The sequence below is a fragment of the Mus musculus genome, chromosome 5 (assembly GCF_000001635.26).
Source record: "Mus musculus strain C57BL/6J chromosome 5, GRCm38.p6 C57BL/6J".
In the NCBI taxonomy this organism is placed as follows: domain Eukaryota; kingdom Metazoa; phylum Chordata; class Mammalia; order Rodentia; family Muridae; genus Mus; species Mus musculus.
The window spans coordinates 140,139,299-140,163,295 of record NC_000071.6 but is presented as its reverse complement, the minus strand read 5'-3'; the positions used below and the strand labels follow the sequence as shown (position 1 = coordinate 140,163,295).

The 23,997-nt window shown below is 47.9% G+C and overlaps 1 protein-coding gene across 6 annotated transcripts in view; it reads left to right on the top strand.

Annotated features, from left to right (window-relative positions):
• The window catches only part of Mad1l1 (MAD1 mitotic arrest deficient 1-like 1), a 312,920-nt gene that overhangs the window by 158,313 nt on the left and 130,610 nt on the right, over positions 1–23,997 (top strand). For 4 of the 6 annotated variants that reach the window (NR_152617.1, NM_001359025.1, NM_010752.3 and 1 more), the window contains one exon: positions 19,236–19,376. The exons of the other annotated variants lie outside the window; for them this stretch is intronic. Coding sequence is in view for 3 of the 4 variants with exons in the window: in NM_001359025.1 (NP_001345954.1) it covers positions 19,236–19,376 (141 nt within the window). In the remaining variant the exon portion in view is untranslated. The remainder of the gene's footprint in view (positions 1–19,235; positions 19,377–23,997) is intronic. 6 annotated transcript variants of the gene reach the window in all.

Sequence of the window (23,997 nt, the reverse complement as noted above, 5' to 3'; positions counted from 1 at the left end):
CAACTTAAAGGAGGAAGGGTTTATTTTAGTTGGTGTTTCAGTGGATATACCCCATCATGCATGGTGGCTGCAGCTCGAGGCTGGTCACCTCACAGTGGTAGGCAGGAGGGAGAATTCTCTTAGGACAGAATGAGAAGTGGATATCACCTTCATTGTCTTCCTCTTGCCCCTCCACTGCCAGCAGCCTGCCTCTGCTAGGAAGCCACAGTGCTCCAAGTTCTCATCCTCTGAAGACAGTGCCATGAGCTAGAAACCCAGCGCTGCCTCTTGAGTCTGTGTTGGAGGCCCAGGAAGGGAGAGGTGGAGTCAGATATTAATGAAGGGTGGCAGAGGCATCAGAGGAGGCAGCCGAGTACACTCACCAGCAGGAGGTAGAGGGGAGCAGGCAAAAAGCAACAGCCTTTCTCTGAGACCCCTTAAGTTTGGGGATAGTAGTACTGGAAAGGATAGGTTTGTGTTGGCCTGTGGTTCCAGAGGGAAGTAGTCCATTGGGGTGGGAAAGGCAGGAAATGGGGCAGGAGTAGGAAGTTGGTTGAGTAATTTTTCATCCACACCCAGGAGGCAGAGCACAAGTGCAGGAAGTAAGGTGAAACTATGAACCACCAAAGCCTGCCTCTTGCTGCACTTCCTCCAGGAAGGAGGAACCTCTAACCTCCCCAGAATACTGCCAATTGGGGCCCATGTGCTCAAGTACAGAAGCCTATGGGGGACATTCTTCATTCAGACTGCCTCATTGAGCCACTGCCAGAAGGTACCATGTACCTTGGGGGAGGGTCTTTCTCCTTAGTTAATTTATCTAGGAACTACCCTACAGACCTGCCTTGAGTCATGTTGATTCCAGATCCTGTCAACTTGGCAGTCATGGTTCCTTCTTACACTTGGGCTGCAGTGTAAGAGTTTTAAGTGAATGTGCCTGGGATTCATCTAGGGCCTTGCTCAGCAAACTGTGTACACTGAACTGCAGCCCCTGTCCTCTTGTGCTTGATTTTGAGACAAAGACTTATTAACTTACCCTGGCTGGCCTTGAACTTGCCCTGCCACCCAGGCAGCCCTTGAACATTGGTTCCCCCTTCCTTGATGTGGAACCGGGCTCTGTTTGTCCTTGATGATCTTGCTCTGGCCCAGCGGCACGGCTAAGCACACTTACTTTAGTAATCGTTTGTAGATTAAGTCGGATTATCTGTTCACAGTGTGTCGTGTGCTGGAAATCCCCATCACCTTCTTTCCCAGCCTTTATACTTCTGAGAAGCTCAACTACGACTGCTTTGAACAGAGGGGTTAGTGGCTGAGTGTCCCTCCCTAACAGTCTCAGCTAAGCCAGCTATACATAGCTGTTAGAATTCACACTGCTCTGCAGGAGGAAATGTAGCCATTCAGCAGGCTCGCTAGTCTCCATGTGCTAGGAGGCACTTTTGAAATTCTCTTTGAACATTTACCTTATTTTATTCACTATGTGTATGCATGTGTATATATGTGTGTGTGAAGGTGTGGTGTATGCCATATAGCATTCACGTGAAGATAGCTTCTGAGAGTTGGATCTTTCCTTCCACCATGGAGTGGAGGGTGGAACTCAGGTTATCAGCTTTACAGAACAAGTGCTTTGACCTGCTGGGCCATCTTGACAACCCTATGGAGGCTCTTTTTTATTGCCTTGTTTCCATGGTGAATACGTATCAATTATAAGCAAATGTTTTTTCTGCAAATATTGAAACTATATGACTTCTCTTACTTCTTCTGTTAATGTGGATTAGCTTTCTGACTTTCCAAACATGAACCCACACAGAGGTCTCAGGTCAGAGCAGTTCTCTCTTGCGAGCTGTGCATTGCTGGTTTTGCTTAGCCATCTAGCTGAGGTTCCGGATGAGTGATGCCTGGAGAGTCTGGCCATCAGGTTTTGTGCTGTGAGTTTTCTGGAATAGTCTGTAAGATACGTGCCTACTTCTTCCTTAATGATCTGATGGAATACACCAGTGTGTAAGTTACTGGTCGGCCTCTAGGTTTTAGCCATCCACTTGCCTCTTCCCATCCCATCCCTGGAGTCACAGATTCATGTGGCCATGTGAATTTAAGTGGATGCTGGGGATCTTAACTCGGATCTTTATGCTTGAGTGACAGACAGGTTTTTTTCCCGTGGAGCCATCTCTTTAGCCTCAGCACTTAAATTATTCTTTGTGTGTGAGCATGCTCCTGTCTGTGCCCTAGTATGCATGTATGTTTATGCATGTAGAGGCTAGAGGATATTTTCTTGAATTGCTCTCCACCTTTAAAAGAAAGATTTATTTTTATTTATGTATATGTGTATATGTTCATAGATACATCACATGTGTTCAGGTACCCTCAGAGTTCAACAGAGGGCATCAGATCCCCTAGAACTGAAGCTACAGGCAGTTGTGAGCTGTCCAACATGGGTGCTGGAAATGAACTCAGGTCTTCTGCAGGAGCAGAGCAGCCAGTGCTCTTAAGCCACTCGGGTATCTCCTCAGCTTCCACTTTGATTTTTCAGACAAATCTCTCACCAAGCCCAGCTTTGCATGAGTGCTTAGGATCCTGACTCGGGTCCTCTGGCTTGTAGAGCAAGCATGAGCCAGCACTACATTTTCATTTAAAACTTTTTTTAAAAAAACTTAATGTGTATAAATTTTTTCCCTGAATGTGCACCAAGGGCAACAAGAAGAAGCTGGGACCAGAGTTACAGACAGTTGTAAGCCTCCATGTGATGCTGGAAATCAAACCCAGGTTCTCTGTAAGAGCACCCACCCAGTGCTCTTACCCGCTGAGCTACCTTTGTAGCCCCCCTTTCCTGGTGATTTTACTATTCTTCTACTGTGTGCTGCTTCCAGCTCACTTTTATTTGGTAATCTATATTTCTTTATTAACTTCATCAAGGGTATATTAATTTTTCCAAAAAGATTTCTCATTTTTATTTTTAATTATGTGAATATCCATCTGTCTCTGTGGGTAGGTACATGTAAGTGCAGGTTCCTATAGAGGCCAGGGCAGGTGCCTGTGGTGTCTCCTGGAGCTATGGTCACAGGCAGGTGTGAGGTACTCAATACTGATGCTAAGAACCACACTTAAGATCCTGTGCATAGCACTATGTGCTCTTAACTCTGTGCCATCTCTCAGGCCTAAGGGCTTATTAATTTTATTAGTCATTTGAATGAGTCAGCTTTTGGCTTTATTAATTCTCTATATTTATTCTGTATTGCTCATTTGCTTTTCCTATCACTCCCTCCTTTCTATGGTGTTAATTCGTGTTTGAATTTGAGTTGTGTATGTAGCCAGTTGAGTCTCATTCTTCTCTTTGGATTTCTGCTCTTAAGGCTGTAATTTAGTTGCATGCTGTGCGTTTGATATATTACATTTTTCTCATTGTATTAAGCAGCCTTCCATCATGATAACAGATTGCCAAGATTGTCCTTATGAAGAGGAAAATGCTTGTTTGGTAGTTCTATGCTGTAACAGATTATGGCTTTAGATTGTGGCCAGTCCAGACATCTTGGGCAAGCAGGTGGTGAATCCAAGCCATTCACCTTCAGGCCCTGAAGCCAAGAGTTGAAAAGGAAGAGCCTGGCATTCAACAGTGTCCTTCACGTCATACCCCCAGGGACCTCACTTCTTTTCATTGGCCCTACCTCCTAAAAGGCCAGCTAGCTCCAAGTAGCACAGCAGACTGGCCACCAAGCCTTCCTTCTATACATGGACCTTTGGTGACACTTGCAACTCAAACCCTGAAAGAGTTTGGAAGTTTATCTGTTTCAATTGTGATTTTTTTTCCCTTTAATTTAACCAATGAGTTGTAAATAAAATTCTTAATTTAAAACTACTTGCTGGGTCTTAAGCTCTTGAATTGTTGAATTCTACTATAATTTTCTTGCTCTCAAATTATGCTTTGAATGGTATCAGTAAAAATTTAACAAGATACATGGCTAGGAATGGTGGCACACACTTATTGTCCGAGCCCTCTGGAAATGGAAGCAGGAGGATTACTGTGAGTCTAAGGCCTGCAGAGGCCTAGTGTGACTCTGTCTAAAATAAATGTTACGAACACCTGCTTCCTGGACTCTCGTGAGACCTCATGGTAGTGTGTGTTTGTGAAGCTTCTGTGTACATGGAGTTGACCAATAGGTCGGTGCTGGGTGTCATTGCTTGAGAATGCTGTGTCAGTGGCAGGTTGCTCTGTTCAACTCCTCTGTATCCCAGAGAAGCTTCCTTTGGTCTGGTTCTTTGTGGTCTGCCTGACTCTCCCATTAGCCATGTCAGTTGGCATCCTGGGTCTGCAGATGCTGTTTTTAGGCGCTCTATGCTGACTGAAAGGTTCAGCCTGCCCCAGGAGGCTTCCTTTTCTTCCTATGAACTCATCTTCACCTGTGGGTTCTTCCAGCGATTAATTTTCTAGCAGTGATCAGCTTCCATTTTTAAATCTGCACCTTTGCTCTTTCCACTATCATTGGAAACCTCATCATTTGGTTACAGACAGTTCTCTTACAAGGGGAATATAGCTTTAGTGGCTTTCTTCAGCCAGACAATGTTTTTTGTACACTTGAAATATTTAATTTAGTCGTCCTTTATATAATGAGAAATCTACTACCCTGTGAATGAATCAGAGAGAATCCAAGGTCTTCCGAATGAATGGTATGTATTCCACCACTGAGCCACACCCCAGCCTCTCACTGGGGGATTCTAGGCAGGGGCTCAACCACTGAGTCACACCTTAGCTCCTCACTTGGGGGTTGTAGCAAGGTGCTCTACTATTACAGTCATATTCCAGTCCCTCATTGCTGAGTCAGGCTCCCTGTCCCTTGCTGGGAGATTCTGGTCAGGGGCTCTACTGCTGAGCTATGTCCTTATCTTAACACATTTGCATTTAAATGATATATTTTACAGTTGCTTTTTTTTTGGAGCCCCGCCCCTCCTTTGTACTTTGTCACAGAATAAACTTTCCTTTCTGTTTTCTCTCCTCATTATCCTGGTCACCTGGTGTGCTTTTATGTGTTTCTTCTTAGTTGCCTTACTGCTTATGAGAAGATAGGCTGTTATTAACTGAGTCTAGTAAAAATTAGTACACTCCTCTCTTCCCTGTATCTGGCCACCTTGAGCCATTTGCTCCTGCTTTGTTCCTCAGCCAGAGGCTCCCTGATAAGAAGGTGTAGATATACTGATGTACTTACCCAGTGTTATGTATACTTAGAGATTCAGAAAGTCACTGTGTTTTTAGAAAAGGATGTCTGGCTCAGGCTGGCCTTGACTTTATGTAGCCAAGGCTGACCTTGAACTTTTGGTCCTCTTGCTTCTGCCTCCTGAGTTGAGATTACAGCTGTGTAGCACTGTATTGATGTTTATATACATTTGAACTTGGCAGTTGTACCTAGTAGCTTTATTGTAGTCTGTTTGTTATAATTAGTGAACCAGTATCTATATAACCTATGTATTATTTAGTTAACTCATGGCTGTGCCAAGAAGCAGAAAGAGTGCTTTTAGGTTCAGTCCGTTATGGTGGTGTCAGTAGGTGGTGGCAGCTGCCTGTGGTTGTAGCAGGTTGAGTATAAGGCTGAGTGTCCACATATGCATGGATCCCAGCCCACAAAGTGCTACAGTCAGTCCTCCCTGAAAACACCTGACCAGCACACCCAACGCTGTGTCTCAGTCAGGCCCAGGCCACCTCCACCCCTCTCTCCAGGAGAGTGGCTATATGCATTTGATTGCAGTTGCCTGCAGAGGTCAGAGGTATTGGATCCCTGGGATTACAGGCAGTTTGAGCTGCCTGATTTGGTTGCTGGGATTGGAATTCAGGTCCTCTGTAAGAGCAGTAGTACCACAGAGCCATCTCTCCAGCCCTTTGAGACTTTTATTAGTGTAATTAAGTTGATAATTGGCATTGACTATCATGGTCTTACTTAAGGTTAAAAGCACATAGCATGCATCCTTGTGCTATGTAATTCTTCTCTTTTCCTAAACACATGGTGCATTTATTGTATTGTCCAAGCCTGAGTCAAGTAATCCTCCTGCCTCAGCCTCTATAGAGTAGCTGGGTCTACAGGAGCATGCCGCCATTCCTATCTAGTGGTGAGGGTTTTGACTTGGGCACATTATAGAGCTCTCCTTACAGCAGCTGTAGGTCACCAGTTTTGTCTCCTGAAGGCTTGCAGTGAAGTGATCACCTCCCTTGTGGAATCAGGAGATAGTAGCCATCTAGTCGCTAGATTCTAATGGGACCTTGTGGGTCTGCTGCTTTCCATTTAGAAAACTCGTGTTCCTTTAAAAGAAACAGGCTATCCTGTCACACTGAACTCCTGTCAGGAGTCACTCCAAAAGCAGGATGGATTCCAGCAAGGGGCTGGCTGTCATCACCATCTTAGGTCAGGTCAGTCAGGTTTGCAAGGAAAGAGGCAGAGGATGGGACTGAATGCATTTCCCCCATGACCTGGGGGAACTGATGCACCACAACTGCAGTCCCTTTGTGACAGTGAAGCCTTTAGCGAGAAGTCAGGGTGCCATGTGTTCATGATGCTAACAACTCAACCCAGAGCCAGGCTGGTTTCTATGCGTTTCAGTAAAGAAACCCAGTGCCTGGGCTGGCTGGACACTGGCTTGGCTTCAGGCCCACAGGGATGTCTAACTGGCCTGCTCACAGCACTACTGCACTCTGTGCGCCGTAGCTGGGACCAAGGAAGAGCAGGCACTGGATGAGCCCAAGTGTTGTTCCTCCCTCTTTGGGTTTTGGTAGCCGGGCCCCATTCAAGAACTTGTGCTCTCCCTTGTGAGCTCCAGCTGCTCCTGCTTCTTGTGGTAGCACTCTGAGTGTTCTTCTGGGCGTGTGTGTGTGTGTGTGTGTGTGTGTGTGTTTGCAGATGTGCATATGCCACATACGCACAGAAAGGCCAGAGGACAATCTCCAGTGTTAGACCTCACCTTCCACTTCATTTGAGGTGGCATCTCCTTTTCACTGCTGTGCACCCCAGGCTGCTGCTCCCTGAGCCCCTGGGATTCTCTCATGCTCCCCTCCCTGCTTGTTCTAGGAACACCAGGATCACTGCAATGTCTGGCTTTGCTTAGTTTCTGGGGATTTGAAGTCAGATCTTTACACTTGCCTACTGAGCCAGCTTCCCTGCCCTCAGTCCCTGGCTATACTTTCGCAGGCCTCCTGGACTGTTCAGTGATCCAGCCCTCACTGTGCTCTTCCTGGGTTCTGTGAGTTTTCACTCATTTCTGTTCTTGTCTGTATTCTTTTCTTTTTCTTGCTTTGGGCTCACATTGTTCTCCTTTGCATAGTTTCTCTCCTGGAAGCTTAGGTGATTCTAGACCTTTGTAAAACACACATGTAAGTTTCTCTCTGAGCCCCGTGCTTACTGTTTTCTACAACTCTCAGTAAAGTTGCATTGCTTTCTTATTGTTCCAAACCATTGTTGAGTTTTTCTTGAGTAGTTTTTTGTTGTTGTTGTTGTTGTTCATTTGTTTGTTTTGGCCTGTGCATTAATTAGAAGTGGTTTGTTAATTTCTATGCATTTGGGGGCCTCACCCTCAGCTCTTTTGCAGCTGGTACCCAGTTTAATTCAGTGGCCACATTCTTCTTTTGTCCATTCCCTGTGGTGGTGTTTCTGGCCCCAGTGTGCTGCTTTGCAAGTGTTCCCTGTGAGCTTGGGGAATACGCTCTCCATCACCATCAGGCAAGGTGATTGATGGCACAGTTTGGGTCAGTGGTGTCCTTACTGATTTTCTGCCTGTTCCAGATAGAGAACTGTTGAATTTTTGACATGTACCAGGAAATCATCTGTCTCTCTCTGCAGTTCAATCTGTTTGTGTTGTGTGCATCTTTGCATTCTAGTATCAGTGAATTAGTGTGGAGCGTGGTCATGGTTTTCTGTCACAGTGACCCTTGTAATACTGTAGAGCTGGGCTCCTTTCTTGTGCTTTTTCCCTAGTCCATTGACATGCAGAAATGTAGTGTTGGGTCTGGGTGTCTTCAAGTGAGTTGCAGGTGTCTTTGGATGCCAGAAGAGGGCATTGATTCTCCTGGAACTAGAGTTACAGAGGGTTGTGAAATGCATTCCAAGCATTGCGGGTGCTTGGATTCACTGCTGAGCCATCTCTGTAGCCCAATGTTTCCAATCTTCCTAATGCTTCAACCCTTTTATACAATTCCTCCTGTTGTGGTGACCCCCTCACCATAAAATTATTTTGTTACTACTCTGTGATGGTTTGTATATACTTGGCCCACTGAGTAGTAATATTAGGAGGTGTGGCCTTGTTGGAGTAGGTGTGTTTCTGTGGGTGTAGGCTTTAATACCCTTGTGCTAGCTACCTGGAAACAAGGCTCTAGCTGCCTTCGAAACAAGAGGTGGAACTCTCAGCTCCTCTAGCCCCTCATCTACCTGGATGTTGCCATGCTTCTATTTTGATGATAATGGACTGAACCTTTCAAACTGTAAGCCAGCCCCAATTAAATGTTGTCCTTATAAGAGATGCCTTGGTCATGGTGTCTGTTCACAGTAGTGAAACCCTAAGACATACTTCATAACTTTAGTTTTGCTACTGTTATGAATTATAATGTAAATATCTATGTTTTCTGATGGTGCTAGGTGATCCCTGTTTGACCCACAAGGGATCATAACTCACAGTTGAGAACTGCTGCTCTGGCCCCTCCAACTCTCTTTGGATTGTAGTTACTGGAGTATATCTTCCTCCATTTACCTTTAATAGATGTGTCTTTTTGTTCAAAGACCACTTCTTGCAGACAGCATATAATTAGGTCTTTTTTTTTATGCACTCTGACAGAGTCGTCCAAAGTGGCCTGCTCAGATTAATTGGTGTGCTTAGATCATGCACAGTTAAAATGATCGTTGACATGGTTTACAATATCCCGTGTTTGTTCCTGTTTTGTGCTTGGTCACTGCTCTTTGTTTTCTTTCTCATTATCTTCTCTACTTCATCTGCCTTGTTTGGTTTTAATTGTACAGTTCTTATCATTCAGTTCCCCCCACCCCCACTGGCAGCTTATGAATTAGGCAGCTCCCATACACCCCCTATACTGGCTTGGACCCAGGGCCTTGCATATTGCATATGCTATACAATTGTTCCACCACTGGGCCATACCCCCAGCTCCTCACTGGGCAGTTCCAGGCAGGGGCTCTACCACTGAGCCATACCCCAGCCACTCACTGGGGGAGTCTAGGCAGGGGCTCTACCACTGAGCCACACACATCTCAGCCCCTCACTGGGGGAGTCTAGGCAGGTGCTCCTATACTAAGCCGTACCCAACCCCTCATTAGGTATTGGTGCAGGTGGGAGGAACTCTAGACAAGTACTGTACTTTGGAGCCACCTGCAACCCCCACGCCTCATTGTACCTTGCAGTCCACTTCTTACATTTTACTTTGAGCAAAGATCTTACTAAGCTTTCCAGGCTGGCCATGATCATACTCTGTATATCCGACTGGTCTTGAACTTGAAGTCTTTCTGCTTTAGTCTCCAGAGTAATGGGAACAACAGGCCTGTGTCACTAGGTGGGATTAATTTTGTTTTAGTGGTTGTGTGAGTGTTGGTCATAGATATTTAGGAATAATTTAGTCCAGGGTTGACAACACTGAGTCACTTTATAGGTTAAGGGATGATCTCAATCAGGCTCTCTGAACCATCCTTACTTACCACCCAGGGGCACTGCAGTCAACTAATGCGCTGACTTTAAAGGTTTACTTTTATCGTATTTAGGAGGGAGAGAGGGGGAGGGGGAGTGAGAGAGAGAGAGAGAGAGAGAGAGAGAGAGAGAGAGAGAGAGAGAGAGAGAGAGAGAGTGAGTGGGTGTGTGTGCGTGCGTGCTGTGGGTGCCTGAGGAAGCCAGAAAGGGGCACCAGACTTCCTGGATTTGCAGTTGTTCAACCTAGGTTCTTGGAATTGCATTCTGGTACTCAAAATGAGCAGGCAGTCTGTGCTTTTGACTGTTTTTGATCATCTCTGTGATGAGTGGAGCAAAGGAGAGTCAGCTATTTTTTACCTTGCCCTCACTTTTCCTTCTTGTCCTTGTTCCATAAAGGTGGAACAAGCTTTCCACCTTTTGTGGTGGTGAAGCTCCTGGGACTCCTGTCAGGCAGGTCTGATGCTGGCACAATGATCCAGGTCACTCTGTCTTTTCCCTTGACAGATAGTTTTACCAGGCACCTGATAGGTGGGCTGTTTAAAGTCCTGTGCTCAAATCCTCTTCACACTTGTGTGCTTCCTGACAGGAAGCTGCCTCTTGCGTCCGTCTGCTTGCTTTGTGTGTGCTCATGGACGCATGATGGTCAGTGGACGACCATTTTCACAAGTCAGTTCTCTCCTTGCAACTTGATGACACAGGGTCTCTGGTGTGGTTTCTGTAGTGATGGCTGGTTCTCAGGCTTCTGGGTGATTTCCCCCATTCTTGCCCCCCATTTCCTATCACTGTGAATACAAACATTACATGTGAATACAAACATTATATGTGAATACAAACACTGGGATTACAAACATTAGTCCTCCCCTCCTGTGTTTTTACCTGAGTTCTAGGGGAGTGCATTCTGGGCTGAAAGGCTTGCAGGGCAGCCTGCAGAGGCACCATGCTGGCTCTGTCCGGGGGTGTGGGGGGGTGTCTCTTTATATCATCATGTTTCTCTAAGGGGTCTTAGTCTCTGCTTGCTAAAATGTTTTTGTTTTTTTTGTTTTTTTTTAAACTTCACAAATATATTAGATGTTCACAATCTGCAGAATTGCTTCTCAGGATAACCATTTTTTGTTTGTTAGTTTGTTTGTTTTCTGAAGTAGTTCTCAATGATTCTTCATTTGGAATTTGTGTTCTGTCTTCTATGTCATAGCACTTGCTAAATTTCTTAACTGTTAAAGTTTTAAAAACAAGTTAATTTTCTTTTAGTCATTCCCTTGAGGTTTGATAGCAGCTTACCAGCCTGTGTTGTTATGAGGCAGTACCCCATGAGGGCTAGGCTAGCCCCAGGATTCAGATCTAGGGAATATTTCAGCTCCTCATGTTTGTGTGGAAAGTATCATACCAGCCACACCTCAAGTCAGATTTTGTCATGTTGGTCTTCACTTTTCATGTTTAATCCTTGGCTGTCAATTCACTTGTCCCTGATGGCCACACTGACATCTCCACTGTGTCAGTGGTGGCTTTACATTTCCAGGCTGGCACTGCCCCTTCCTCCTCAGCAGCTCATGTTGTTTTGGTGAATTGAGCCTTTGATGGCTGCACAGTGAGCCTCTTTGTCTGGTGTCCCTCCTCCCCAGTCTCTGGTGGCTAGGGGTCCGTAGAGTAACATCCAGCTCTGGTGAGGCCTTGGCCTTCAGTTTTGTCTTATTCAATTTTGGTGGGTTGCCACTCTCCCTGGCTGCCTGCACCGTGCATCATTTATTTTCTGGAAATACTCTGCAGTGGACACTTGTTTTTCTTACACAGTATGAGCTTCGTCTTTTAATCAGCGTGTTTAGTTTGTCTTCATTGCTTATTCTTCCCATTTGAATTTCTGTGTTCCAATTTAGTACTTTATATGTACCACTTAAAGATATCGTGGCGACAGTTTCCTCCCATTGTTTTGAATTTATTGGAGTTTCCCCTCAGGCCCTCCACTTTCTCCCTGCATAGTTTCTGTTGTGCAGTTAACTATATCTTGACCCCACTCCTGCTGTCTAAGGATTTATTAGACTGGTTTACACAATGGTCTGGGAAGTATAGTGGCTGCCTTAACTGAAGAGCTGAGGGCCTAATAGCTGTGCAGCAGCCCACAGAGCTGAGTGTCTCATCAGCCTCTGCCTGGCCCTGGAAGCCTAGGGGATTCCTGGAGAGTCACTCTGGAAGCCAGAGGAAGCTGGGTTCTGATACCAGTGAAGTAGTGCAGCAGCCACAGGGTAGATGAACTTGCCAGTGAGTCACAAAGGCAAGCTGGCAGAGAGCCGAGCTCTCTTCTGGGACCTCCTTTTATCTGGGCTACTACTGGGAGGGCAGGTGTTTCCACTTCAAGTCACCTCAAGAACGTCACCCACAGGTCTGTCAACACTTTGTCCTTCAGTCCATTTGAGATCAAGCCATGCTGCCAACCAAGATTAACCATCACATACCTCAAAGCAACCCTGCTATCTTAGTGCCATTCCCCCTAAATCCCGATTTAAGGTTCTCAGTGGCTCTACTGTATAACTCACTAGATTGCACAGTGGTGAACCGAGTATGGGGAAGGATGGTTGTTTCTTTACCCTCCTTGTCAGCCTTTGATTCTCCTTGGCAGGAGGGATGGGTGTTTAATGAGTCAATTGATTCTTCCCTCCCTACAGGACCCATGCCTTCTGCTGGTGTGTCCGTCTGGACTTTTCATGGTATGTGATTTCAGACTAGTTATCTCTAGCTCTGGGGTTTTGCATGTAGGCTTGTGGTCACAGACTCTCAGCATTCAACTTTTGTGGCTTTTCCTATCTACCCAGCATCAAGGCAGGCACACATATGGTAGTCATCCTCTGTGTGATGGTAACTCTTGTTGGAAGTTTGATCCCTGTGGATAGGGCTATTCTACACAGGGCCCCTCATCTGATTGCCTTGCTGCTCAGGCACCGAAATCTCTGTTCTTCCCCTGCTAGAGTCCTGCTGTATTCCTGACCTTGGGAGTTTGTGGCTTTGCAGAGGTTCTCTTGGGCCCAGGTTCATTCCCTACCAATGGCACCAGCCATGGATATTATTGGCTGATTGCCTCATGTAGTAACTCACCGTTCCCTTGTGTTATGGTTGGTCTTGGGATCTGTGGACAGTGAGGCCCCTGGAATTTGAGAGGCCAATTCCTTGATTGGGTTGAGCCGCCAGCCCTCACAGAGATGGGTGGAGGTGCCCTTGAGTTGATGACCAGTGACAGACTAGATGCACCATGGAAAGGCCTCTCTTCTGACCCTGCAGGTAAGCTTTCTTTATGCCTGAGTTTGTTTGTAGTTCTAGAGAGTTCCAGATGGAAACGGGCCAGACAGAGATAACAGAGAAAACCCTGACAGAACTGTGCTCTTGGCTCTGGTCAGGCCTGTCTCTGCTGCCCCAAGCACTCACGGGCAGCTATGGTTGGTCAGAACGGAAGCTTGTGTGGGTCACAAAAGCACCAGAGCAGTGCTGGCACCGTCACCCTCCTACAGAAGTGCATCCAGCAGTATGATAACATGACCTGTCTTCCTTTCGGGAACCTCTTTCCACTAGTGTGGATGTTCAGGGTATGTGCCAGGTAGAGATAGAATTCTTCCTTTCCCTGGTACCTATGCTCCTGACCTATTAGGATTCCCTCAGAATGGGCTGCAGAGAGAAGCCTGGGCCCTCTAAAGAGGATTTGAAGCTCAGGATCTTGAAGAGTTCCTTAAGTGGAGGCAAGTGTCAGGGCACAAGCCCAGGTGGCAGCGTGACCAGAGCTGGAAGCAGTGGGGCCAGAATGCTTGGGGACCTAGGGCAGGGGCCACAGACTCTCGCATCTATTCAGCTTTCAGAGTGGGGTACAGCTAGAGCCTCTGATAGAAATGAGCCTGTAAAAGAGGGGTTTTAGGCATCTACCAGGAACTGATTTTGTTGTGGACGCCCCCATGCCTCCAGCTCTCATTCATCTGAGGGTGACCAGTGAATGACTCTGAGAGACATGATGGGAGAGTGGGCAGGGAGCAGGGCTGGGATGCCCAGAGCTGGGTGGACTCCAGCTCTTTGTGGGCTGTAGGCTCATGACTTAGTTTTTCTTAAGAAAGCCGTGTGGAGTGGCTACGAGTTGAGTGGAGGAACCTAGATAAGGAGAAAGGCCATGGGGCTTGCGAAAGAACCACAGGAGATGCCCACAGAGAGCAGCCATGCATACAGCAGCCATGCATAGAGGCCCTCAGAGGCAGAACTGTGGTGAGTGGGCGGCCCAGTGAGTCAGCATTGGCAGGGGAGGCTGGAAGGGGATGAGGAGAGGAGAAGGGAAGGGAGGGGAGGGGGGAAGCTAAGGAGGGGGAGGGGAGGAGGGTAAGGAGGGGGAGGGGGAAGAGACATGCCTGCACCACCTGTAGGCTCTACTATCAGGTGCTTCTGTGGGGTGGGGGACTCTGGGTCTAGGGAGAGACCCCTGTGCCAACATAAAATGCCTCCAACCCAGTTCCCTTTAGTGAGGGAGGGGAGTGACAAGGGTTGCCTCGAGCCCTCTGTCAGCAGCCTTTCCAATAGCCTGAGTGGGCTCCAGGGCATCACATACACCTGCTTCTCAGGTCACTTATATCCATCCAAGCAGGGGTGTTTGACACGGAGAAAGCAGCTGTGAGAGAATAGAGGATGGCAGTGATGCCCACACCCACACAGCCAGAATGATTGCCACTTGGAGGGTGTGGCCTGAGGCCAGAACCTCCTGCAAAGGGCTGTATTTGAATTTCCAAGATCATCAAAGCCATTTTGCCTCTACACAGTACAGTATAGTCTCTTGAGGCTCAGAGAGGCTGATTATATTCTTCAGGTTACAGAGCAAACCGATGTCCTGCCAGTGTAGGCCTTGTGGTGTTTTTGACCTGAGACAGCCTGCAGGCTGGTCCTCTACCCCACATTGACACCTCCTTCCCACAGTGTGCAGAGGCTGGTCAAGAGTTATTTCTGGACAATGAGAAGTGGGCTTTGTAGGCTCATGCGTTTGAACATTTGGTCCTGTTTGGTGGCACTGTTTGTAGATGTTGTAGAACCTTTAGGAGGTGAAGCCTTTCTGAGGATATATCACAGGGTACAAACTTTGAGAGTGTAGAGCTTTGCCCATTTGCAGTTTGTGCTCTTCTTGGTGTTTGCAGTTGAAGATGCAATTGTTCAATTTTCTGCTGCTGTGACTGACCCCCTACCCTCACCCCCTATTATGCCCCTCTGGAACCTTAAGCCAAAACAAATCCATTCTTTCATTGATGCTTTTGTATGTGGTGTTCCATCACAGCAACAGAAAGAAACTAACCGCTTTCTGGCAAGGCCCTCTGGGAACTATCCACACTGCCCTCTGGCTGGGATATAGACAGGTGAGCTTGCGTACTCTGGTTACCTGTGACCGCCTACTGTCTTTTTAGTGCTCTGTCCACTGGTCTGTTCTTGCACTCTGCCCCAAGGCCCACTGGGCTGTACTGTTATGACCTCCATTGGTTTAAGTGGGGCTTTCTCTATGCAAATATGGGTTAGTGAGCACACTGGTGGATCAAAGATGAATGACAGGACTTCCACGAATACAATGATAGTTACATAGGACTCTCTTGGAGCATGCAGTTTCTGCCCAGGAGTAAGGGATACCCATGTTGGCTGTTGCTTGTTCTGTGATGGTCATCTATTTCCCCACCCCCACTCCACTCTGGCTGTCTGAGTTCATCCTAAATGTTGTCATGGGGAAAGGACATTGTCAGGAGACTCAGGTTCCAGAGGCAGTGATTTGGAGTTCCTGGGTCCTGAGACAATTTATTCTACACTTTTGTGCCTCAGTTTCTCTTCTAGAAAACTACTATGAACCCCTGGCCTCAGAATTTTATTTTTTACTAGTTTTTTGTGCAGCACTTTCTCTCCCCACTGCCCCAAGATTAAAACATTGACCTGTAGAGGAAGGGGAGGAGGCTCAGGTAGGACGTGGGGTTGAGTCTTGGGTTGTGACTAATGAAACTCAGAAGACACATGGCTCACGAACCCCTTTCTGGTGTTATGTAAGCAGGAAGCGTTTTCTGGAGAGAGGAGACTCATTGGTGGAGCTGCCTGCAAGCTGGGCAGAGAGTTCTAAGGATGTACTCTGTGGGGTCATCTGTATGCTTGGGTGAGGTTTTTTGGTGATGCAGCTGCTTCCCCCCCCCCCCCCGCCCTCAGGCTATCTATGCTTCTTTAAAAGAACCCACTAAACTTACTATTTAGCTCCTGTAAACTAAACCCACCACTCTGGACATGGATGGAGTCCTTTCTTTGGGTTTGTTGTTGCTTTCTCTAGCTAGGAGTGAATTGAAAATGTTAATGCAACATAGCTGTAGTTATTCTCCCTCCCTTCTCTCTTTTCCCTCCCTCCCTCTCCCCCCCCACCCCCGCCTGTATAAATACACAGGTGCCTGTGTGTATATGTTTGTGTAGGGGCTCATGTAGGTCAGGTGAGAGCTTAATCCCTCCTGTGGGTCCCAGGAATAAAATTGAGATCCTCAGATTTAGCAGCAAATGTTACCATCGAGCTATCTTGGCAGCCCTCACCTTGCTTTCTTTTTTAGACAGAGCCTGTCACTGAGACCTGTAGCTCATTAATGTGTCTAGTCTGGCCAGCCCTGGGGTTGCCACCTCACCAGTGTTAATATAACAAGCAAGTTCCATCACACTTGGCTTTTTACATGAGTGCTGGGCCCACATAGATAACTTAGGTCCTTATCCTTGCACAGCAAACACTTACCCACTGAGCCATTGCTCCAGCCTGTCTACATTACATCATACCAACAGGTATTTTACTCTGATGTCACCACCATTGATGTCTGATGGCCACTGGCCTCTCTGCCCAAGCAGCTGACCATCCCTCTAATTGTCTCAGGTGGTTTCGAGGTCTCCATCTTCAGTTGATGGCTTTCTCTGTGCGACTGTCTGCAGCACTCTCTCCTCGCCATTAATTATGTGGTGAGCAAATTTGATTGCTTTCAAACAGGATTGTTCTGTACCCGAGGAGAAGCATTCAGTGGAAAATACCATTTTGTTTGGTACTTGGCAAGCAGGTCTTTAGGGCTCTGTGGGTGCCACCTAGGCGCCTGTTGGTGCTGCAGAATCGCCTGTGCCTGCTCAAGTGGAGCTGAGGCAGGAGTGGCACTGCTCATTAAAGAGCCGTTACCCAGTTGCACCACACAGCACCCTCGCTGTGATGGCCATTCCTTGAAAAGATACAAACAGCAAACTTCTCCAGTTCTATTTTTCTTCTGTGCCAGCCTGGAGACACAGAGAAGCCCAGAGAAAGGCAGCAGTGGGGAGATTTACCGATCAATAAAAGAGACAATTACAGTTTGTTGATGAAAGGAAATCCCCCGCCCGGCCTCTCGTGGCATCGACACTCTGCTAATGATAACTTGGGTAACCAGCTCGAGACGATAAAAGTCAATGGGATGATATAGGATTTCAATAAAGTTATGGCACTTCATAAACCTTCCCGTGGAAACAGATCGCCCCCAGACCGGTGACCAGTTCCAGCTGGATTTGGTACTTTAATTTCTCACTTATTGAATTTTTTGGCACTCACTAATTATGAATTCTATGCCAGGGTGGTAACTGTGTCCCCAGCTTGGGAGGGAAGAGATCTCCAATGAGGCTTTGGAGGCCCACAGGCTAAGGGGGAGAGGTGGGAGGGTGTTCTCTGCACCCCAGCATCCCAATCCACTTAAATAGAGGGGTTTAAGAATAAGCAGTATTGCCGGGCGGTGGTGGCGCATGCCTTTAATCCCAGCACTTGGGAGGCAGAGGCAGGTGGATTTCTGAGTTCAAGGCCAGCCTGGTCTACAAAGTGAGTGCCAGGACGGCCAGAGCTACAAAGAGAAACCCTGTCTCGAAAAAACAAACAAAAAAAGGAATAGGCAGTATTGGTGCTGAGGGTGGCTAAGTCTTGAGTCAGGGCCTTAGCCTCATGGGAAAGTCCTTGGTGGCTATGGGTGTTGCTCCTGGTGCCCATGTAGTCTAAAAAAACCAGTCTATGGAAGTCATTCTTTTCCCCACTGAGCCTCTCCCAGGGTGGACAGACCATGCAGGTCACATGGGAGGGAGTGTGTTGTGCTGGCCACCCTGATCTTTTCCTGAGTGTGTGATTTGGGAAGGGATGTGCTGCAACACATAGGAGACACATCCTGGCCATTGTGCCGGGACAGCATTTGCCAATGGTAATAAAAATCCTAATGTTTTCATGAGTAATGGTTGTCAGCACGATAGCTCACTGGACACTTTGTCCACAGCAATATTGATCCACACAGCTGCCCTTGTGACCACTTTCTTGCTGAGGGAGGCTTTGAGACCTGGGGTGACTAGATAGCTGGCTTCAGAGCAGAGCTGGAGTTGGAACTGTCCCTTTCTTCCTGAGCTGTGCTGTCCCCAGCATCTTCACTGATGGCTACATGAATGGGCAAAGCTTAAGCAGAAGGCACCCAGCTCATCAGCTCGTCAGCACATGTACTTCAGGATCCAGTTAGAGGCCAGAGCTGGGCTTGCCCACACCTGCGGGATGAAGAGCCGCTCACTTTCCCCAAGGCGAGGCTGGTTCCTGACACGCCTGGACTTCCAAGGAGGATTTGCCACCCTCGCTTGTGCACTCCATGGAACTCTCAGAAGGTGACATCAGGTCGAGGGGAGTCGCCAGCCTGTGCCTGGGATTTTGGGGCTGGGTCTCCTTTCCCTAGGAGTAATATCTATGTCTAAAGGAGCCTAATGGCCCTGTAGGTTTTTCTTTTGTTTTGTTTTTTTGTTTGTTTGTTTGTTTTTTGACATACTTAAGAAACATGGGCAAAGAGAATGCAGTGAGCACCCCTGGGGAAGATAGTCTCCCTAACAATGCTGTACCCTATATGTGGCCCTCACAGCATCTTGGCTCCCCACACAGGGCAGGTTGCATGTCTACAGGGCCCCTTGCTGGCAGGGTGGAAGGCGTTCCTCTTCAGCTCCTGTGACCCCTCTCTAACATCTTAGAGAACTTGGTCCCAGTCTCTGCAGCATCTCTCCACTGCTAGCTTTCTGGTTCAGGCTGTCAACCTTAGGATCTCTAGTGTGCACAGACTAGCTGAGGAGCGTTAGCCACAACTCCAGCTGTCACTCATACTCTGTGTGGAATATGGCTGGATAGGCTGGTGGCCTCCTACGTCTGTGATTCGCTGTGGATGTGAGGTGCTCGCTGAAGCCACAGCTGTTTCTGGAGCCTCAGTGTCCAGGCATTAGGACAGGGTCAAGGATTCTGAGTCTGCTCAGGAAGGGTTGGGCCTTAGCCCCCAGCTTTGTGTTCTTGCTCTGGGTGGCACTCGTCAGAACTCACACCAAGTTGGTGTCTTCCCTGGCATGGTTGAAGTGAGTACTGTTGGCAGGGCTCACTCACCCAGTAAAACTGAGTCTGGAGCTCTGCAGGCCTAGACCTCTGGTGCAGGCTCTCTGGAGGTATGCACCTCTGGCAGATGGAAGCATGCCAGAGTCCTGAGCTTTTTGAGCATGTGCAGGGACTCTAAAGCTCACATCTCTGATGCTTCCAAGCCACCTCACACACTGTCCCCACCCTGACCTGACCATCTTGTCTATAGGAGAGAGATGGCATGCGTGCCATCCTGGGATCCTACGACAGTGAGCTGACCCAAACTGAGTACTCAACCCAGCTGACACAGCGCCTGTGGGAGGCCGAGGACATGGTTCAGAAGGTACATGCCCACAGCTCGGAGATGGAGGTAGGTGTGTGCCATGGGCAAGTGGAGGCTATGGTGTGTGTGGGAGGAGGGCAGCCAAGGGGGTTATTTTGGTATGTGCTCTACTTTACTTCTTATATAGCACTTGGTGGTTAGAGGGTTCCAGGCAACCCCAGCCAGCAGAGGTGGGTGTCAAGGCACTTCAAGGCAAGGCAAGGCTTCTGCCAGGTTGTTGCCAGGTGCCTTGAAGACAGTCTGTGCTGTGTAACCATGTGGTCCCTGCGGCAGCCTGCTTCCTCTTGCTGCAGGTTCCTGTGGTGTTCCTGTCTAGAGGATGGCACAGTGTTTTCCAAGCAGTTTGTGGCTTCTTGTTCTCTCTGTCATCTGCAGTATTGTGAGCCCCCTGTGAAGTCTCATGTAGCTTTGTGGAGTGAAGGTAGAGAAAATGTTCCACTTTAAAGAAGAGAGTAACTCTCAGTGTGGACTGCACTTGGTCTCTCCTTCCCGGCTGGCTTGTACCAGGGCAGAGCTCCTGCATGCTAAATGCTGCTCTCCCTCCAGCAGAGATAGAGGTTTGCTTAATTCTCTGGAGAGGCTGCGTGACCGTACAAGATGAGGTGAGAGCCTGCCTGTCAGGAGAACCACACAGCCACATCCCCAGATGCCGCCTGCGCTGCTCTTTACCCACTTTCCAGTTGTATCTCTCAGCTTGACTCTGGCTGTGACCTTAGAAGCAGGATTGTCGATCCCTTTAGCTCCTTGGGTACTTTCTCTAGCTCCAATGGAGGAGCTAGAGAAAGTACCCAAGGAGCTAAAGGGATCTGCAACCCTATAGGTGGAACAACATTATGAACTAACCAGTACCCTGGAGCTCTTGACTCTAGCTGCATATGTATCAAAAGATGGTCTAGTCGGCCATCACTGGAAAGAGAGGCCCATTGGACATGCAAACTTTATATGCCCCAGTACAGGGGAACGCCAGGGCCAAAAAGGGGGAGTGGGTGGGTAGGGGAGTGGGGGTGGGTGGGTGTGGGGGACTTTTGGTATAGCATTGGAAATGTAAATGAGCTAAATACCTAATAAAAAATGGAAAAAAAAAAAAGAACTGGCACACACAAGACTCAGAATTCACTCTTTGTCAGTCAACGATAATAAATATATAAACATAAAATCAGAAAACTATAAGGCCTTATGGTTGATAAAATAACTAATATTATTGCTGTTAAAAAAAAAGAAAAAAAAAAGAAGCAGGATTGTCATTGTCCGCATTTCAGTGACAAGAAAACTGAAACCCGAAGACCCAGGACTGAACCTAAGCCTCCAGGCACCTATGTACAAACATAGGACTGCCCTGTAGCATGGCCAACCTGCAGAGCATCCTAGGCAAGGCCTTTGTCACACTCTGTGCCATCAGCTTTTTTGGTTTTGATTGTCACATCTATTTGGCTTGTCCTTGACCTTGGTGTGATGCAGACTGCCAGAGAGGTGCTGCGAGGGCCAGTCATTCTGTGCAGACAACTCGACCCTCACCCAGCTAGTGCTCTTGGTTGTCCACTTGGAGAAGTGTCTAAAGGAACAGCCAGGGTGACAGCATGGCTATATGTTCTTTCCAGAGAGCACTGGAGTCCACACTGAGCAGGGCCCTTTCCTAGGCTAGCAACAGAGCCTTTGGTGAGGGGGATGTTTAGTAGACAGCTGTGAGCTAGCCTGGTGGCACAGGCCTGTAGTCCACCAGGGAATGGGGAGGCTGAGGCATGAAGATGCAAAGTTCAGTACACCCTGGGCTATAGAGTGAGTTTAAGGCTAGTCTGAGCAACTTAATGTCTGTCCTAAGTAAAAAGAAGGTGGAGGATACAGCTTAACTAGGGGCAGGGGTGTGACTCAGTGGTAGATCACCTGCCTAGAGTCCCCCAGTGAGGGGCTGGAAGTGTGGCTCAGTGGTAGAGCACTTACTAACTTTTATGAGTTCTTATATTAAATTCTTAGTTATTGAAAAACAAACAAACAAACAAACAAACAAGTAAATATATAAATCAAACCCATGATAACTACAAAGTGCAGTAGCATTTTAGGTGTGGGATCCCATGAGGAAGCAATCAGAAATGCATGACACTGCTGTAACCTATCTGGGAAAGTCAGGAAGCACCTTTGGATTCACAGCTCAGAGGACAGCTATAGGTCTCACTGGGGCAAGACTGGGGCATGACTAGAGTGGGAGCTGCTGAGCTTCAGCTCTGGCGATGGCTTGTGGCAAGGCTGTGCCATATGAAGAGGCCACAATCCAGGCTGGCTGCTTGTTCTTTCTGCCCATGAGATTCTCACCAGGCACATTGGGCCTATGCTGTCCCTGCACGGAGGAGAATCCCTCACTGACACTCTTGGCAGAATAAAGCAAGTCACACGAGTTGTGGAACCTGCCTGGGTCCTGCGCTTATCTCCCCACTCCACTCTCTGGCTGCACACTTGTTCCAATGTCTCACAGGTGGCCAGTAGCCAGGAGTGCAATCCACTGGGGCTGCTGTGAGCTGCCACAACCCAGCTCTCCAGCCTCATCTGAAAGGTTAACTGGGGTTCTAGTGAGCTGTGCCATCATCAATGTAAGTGTGTTAATAGTTGTTTTATTACAGCACATTTAGCTCCATGAGAAACGCCAACGAGGAGAGATTTGTGGGTCTGCTCTCTGACACCTTGCAGCTCCCTGGTATTTTCTCACTGAGAGATCTCATCTGTGCTGCCATATGCATTCCACATAGGTCCTTAGGAAGATGATCGTCAGGGCACAGCCAATGTTTTGTGTCAAGTGACCAGTGTTGTCAGGATTCAGCTCCAGCAGATATATGCTCCCTGTCAGCATCTCGCTGTCACCCTGCTCATGGGTATATGTCAAGCACCCTACCTTTCCCTGCAGGATGTAAGGTTGGCAGGTTCTTCCTCCTGTTTTGTGTCCCAGGGTTATGGGAAAGCCAGTTGGAGGCTCAGCTGGGTGGAGCAAGGTGCTCTTGCTATTTCATAGTCATCGTCACTGTGAGTGTTCATCAGTTTAGTCCAGATGAGGGAGGGTGAGGAGCCCCCCTCCCCAACATACACACCTTGGAGATTCCTGTTACAGTTGGTCCTCCTATGCATGGGCACTCTGGCCTCTTGAAGCAGGCTGGCCCTCAGTGACCTTCCTCCTTTGGGCCTAGGTGTGCTGGTATCATGGCTGTGGTGAGTTAGGCTCCTGTGAGCAGAGCCCTAGTGGCTTTTCTCCTCAGCCTGTGGCTCTGCTATTTATGCTGGGTATGCAACCTTTGCTGTCTAGAGTGGCCATGTATTCAGACACTTGCCGCATTTTCACAGGAGTCACTGAGAGACAGTTGTGCCCAGTCAATCACAGAATTCCCTGTCCCCACTAGAGTCCTCCTCATACTGTAGGGCCCTTGAGGAGCACAAGGTCTGGCAGATCCAGCCCTTTGAGGATGGAATAGTAGCTGGATTTAGCAGTCTAGAGGAGGAAGCCAACCAGGGGGTCCTAATTCACTGGAGTGGGGAACCATACACCTTCTGCCTCCACCAGGTGGCAGCAGACAGGCTCACTGCTTTCTGGGCCTCACCACTGGCCTGGTGGGGGTTAGGTCAGATGCAGGAAAGGATGGCCTGGAGGAGGGAATAATGGGGACCTGGGCACATATTGATCAGAGGCAAGGAGCAGGCAGGTGTGAGAGTCCCACAGCTGAGTGGTCTGTTGTGGAGGGAGTTTGGAAGGACCTTAGCTTTGGCCAAGGCTGGCCTTGGCTTTCGACTTCCCAGCTATCTTGGAGCTTGGATTTAGGAGGTTACTCCCTCCCTCAGCACGACTCCTTTCCATTCTGTTACCTGCTCTGTAGAGTCCAGTGTACAGCTGGGTTTCCTGTGAGTCTCCATTTAGTGAGAAGGGAGATGGGCAAACAGTCTTACTTTGTCGTAGAAGGCAAGCTATACATAGGCCAAAGGAAGAAGAAGTTGCCTCTGGACAGGCAGATGTGGGCTCCTGGGGCCTTGGTGAGTCAGGAGGGGTATGTCCTGAGTCAGTTCTGGGGATTTAAGGTGACTTATGAGGATGACTGGTAGGAAAGATCCCTGCCACAGTGAGCCAGGAAGCTGTTCCTACAGAAGCCATACAGCTTGCTGTTTAAAGCCCAGACCCTGGTCATCACCAGCCCCTGAATGTTGTACAACCACTTTAAGCTTATCTCCAGCTAGCTTATGAATAAATGAGACTCGGACTATGGTTATTTTATTTGGCTTTGACAGTTACTGGGGGTCACCCTAATTTACTCTTCTAACTGCTGGCCTGGCTACCTCTCTAGTGGGATACCCCAGATACTTGCTGTTTCTCCTGACTACGCCATGGCCCCATCTCCTCTTATGGTGGCTTCCTCTTCTCCTCTTATTCTTCTTCCTTTTCCTCCTGGCCTCTTCTCACACCTCTCTCTTCTCCACCCCCAACAAGGGAACTCCAAACCTACCTACTAGAAGTTCCTCCAGTAATTGTCCATAGCCAATCTTATTTAACCAATTGTTTTAAATCAAGGAACAAGGTTTGCACAGCAAAAGCTTGTAAACATGAGAATATCCTCGTAGGCCTAGACCTTTGGGTACAGAGTTTCTCATTACAGTACAAAACAACAGACCAAACGCCGGG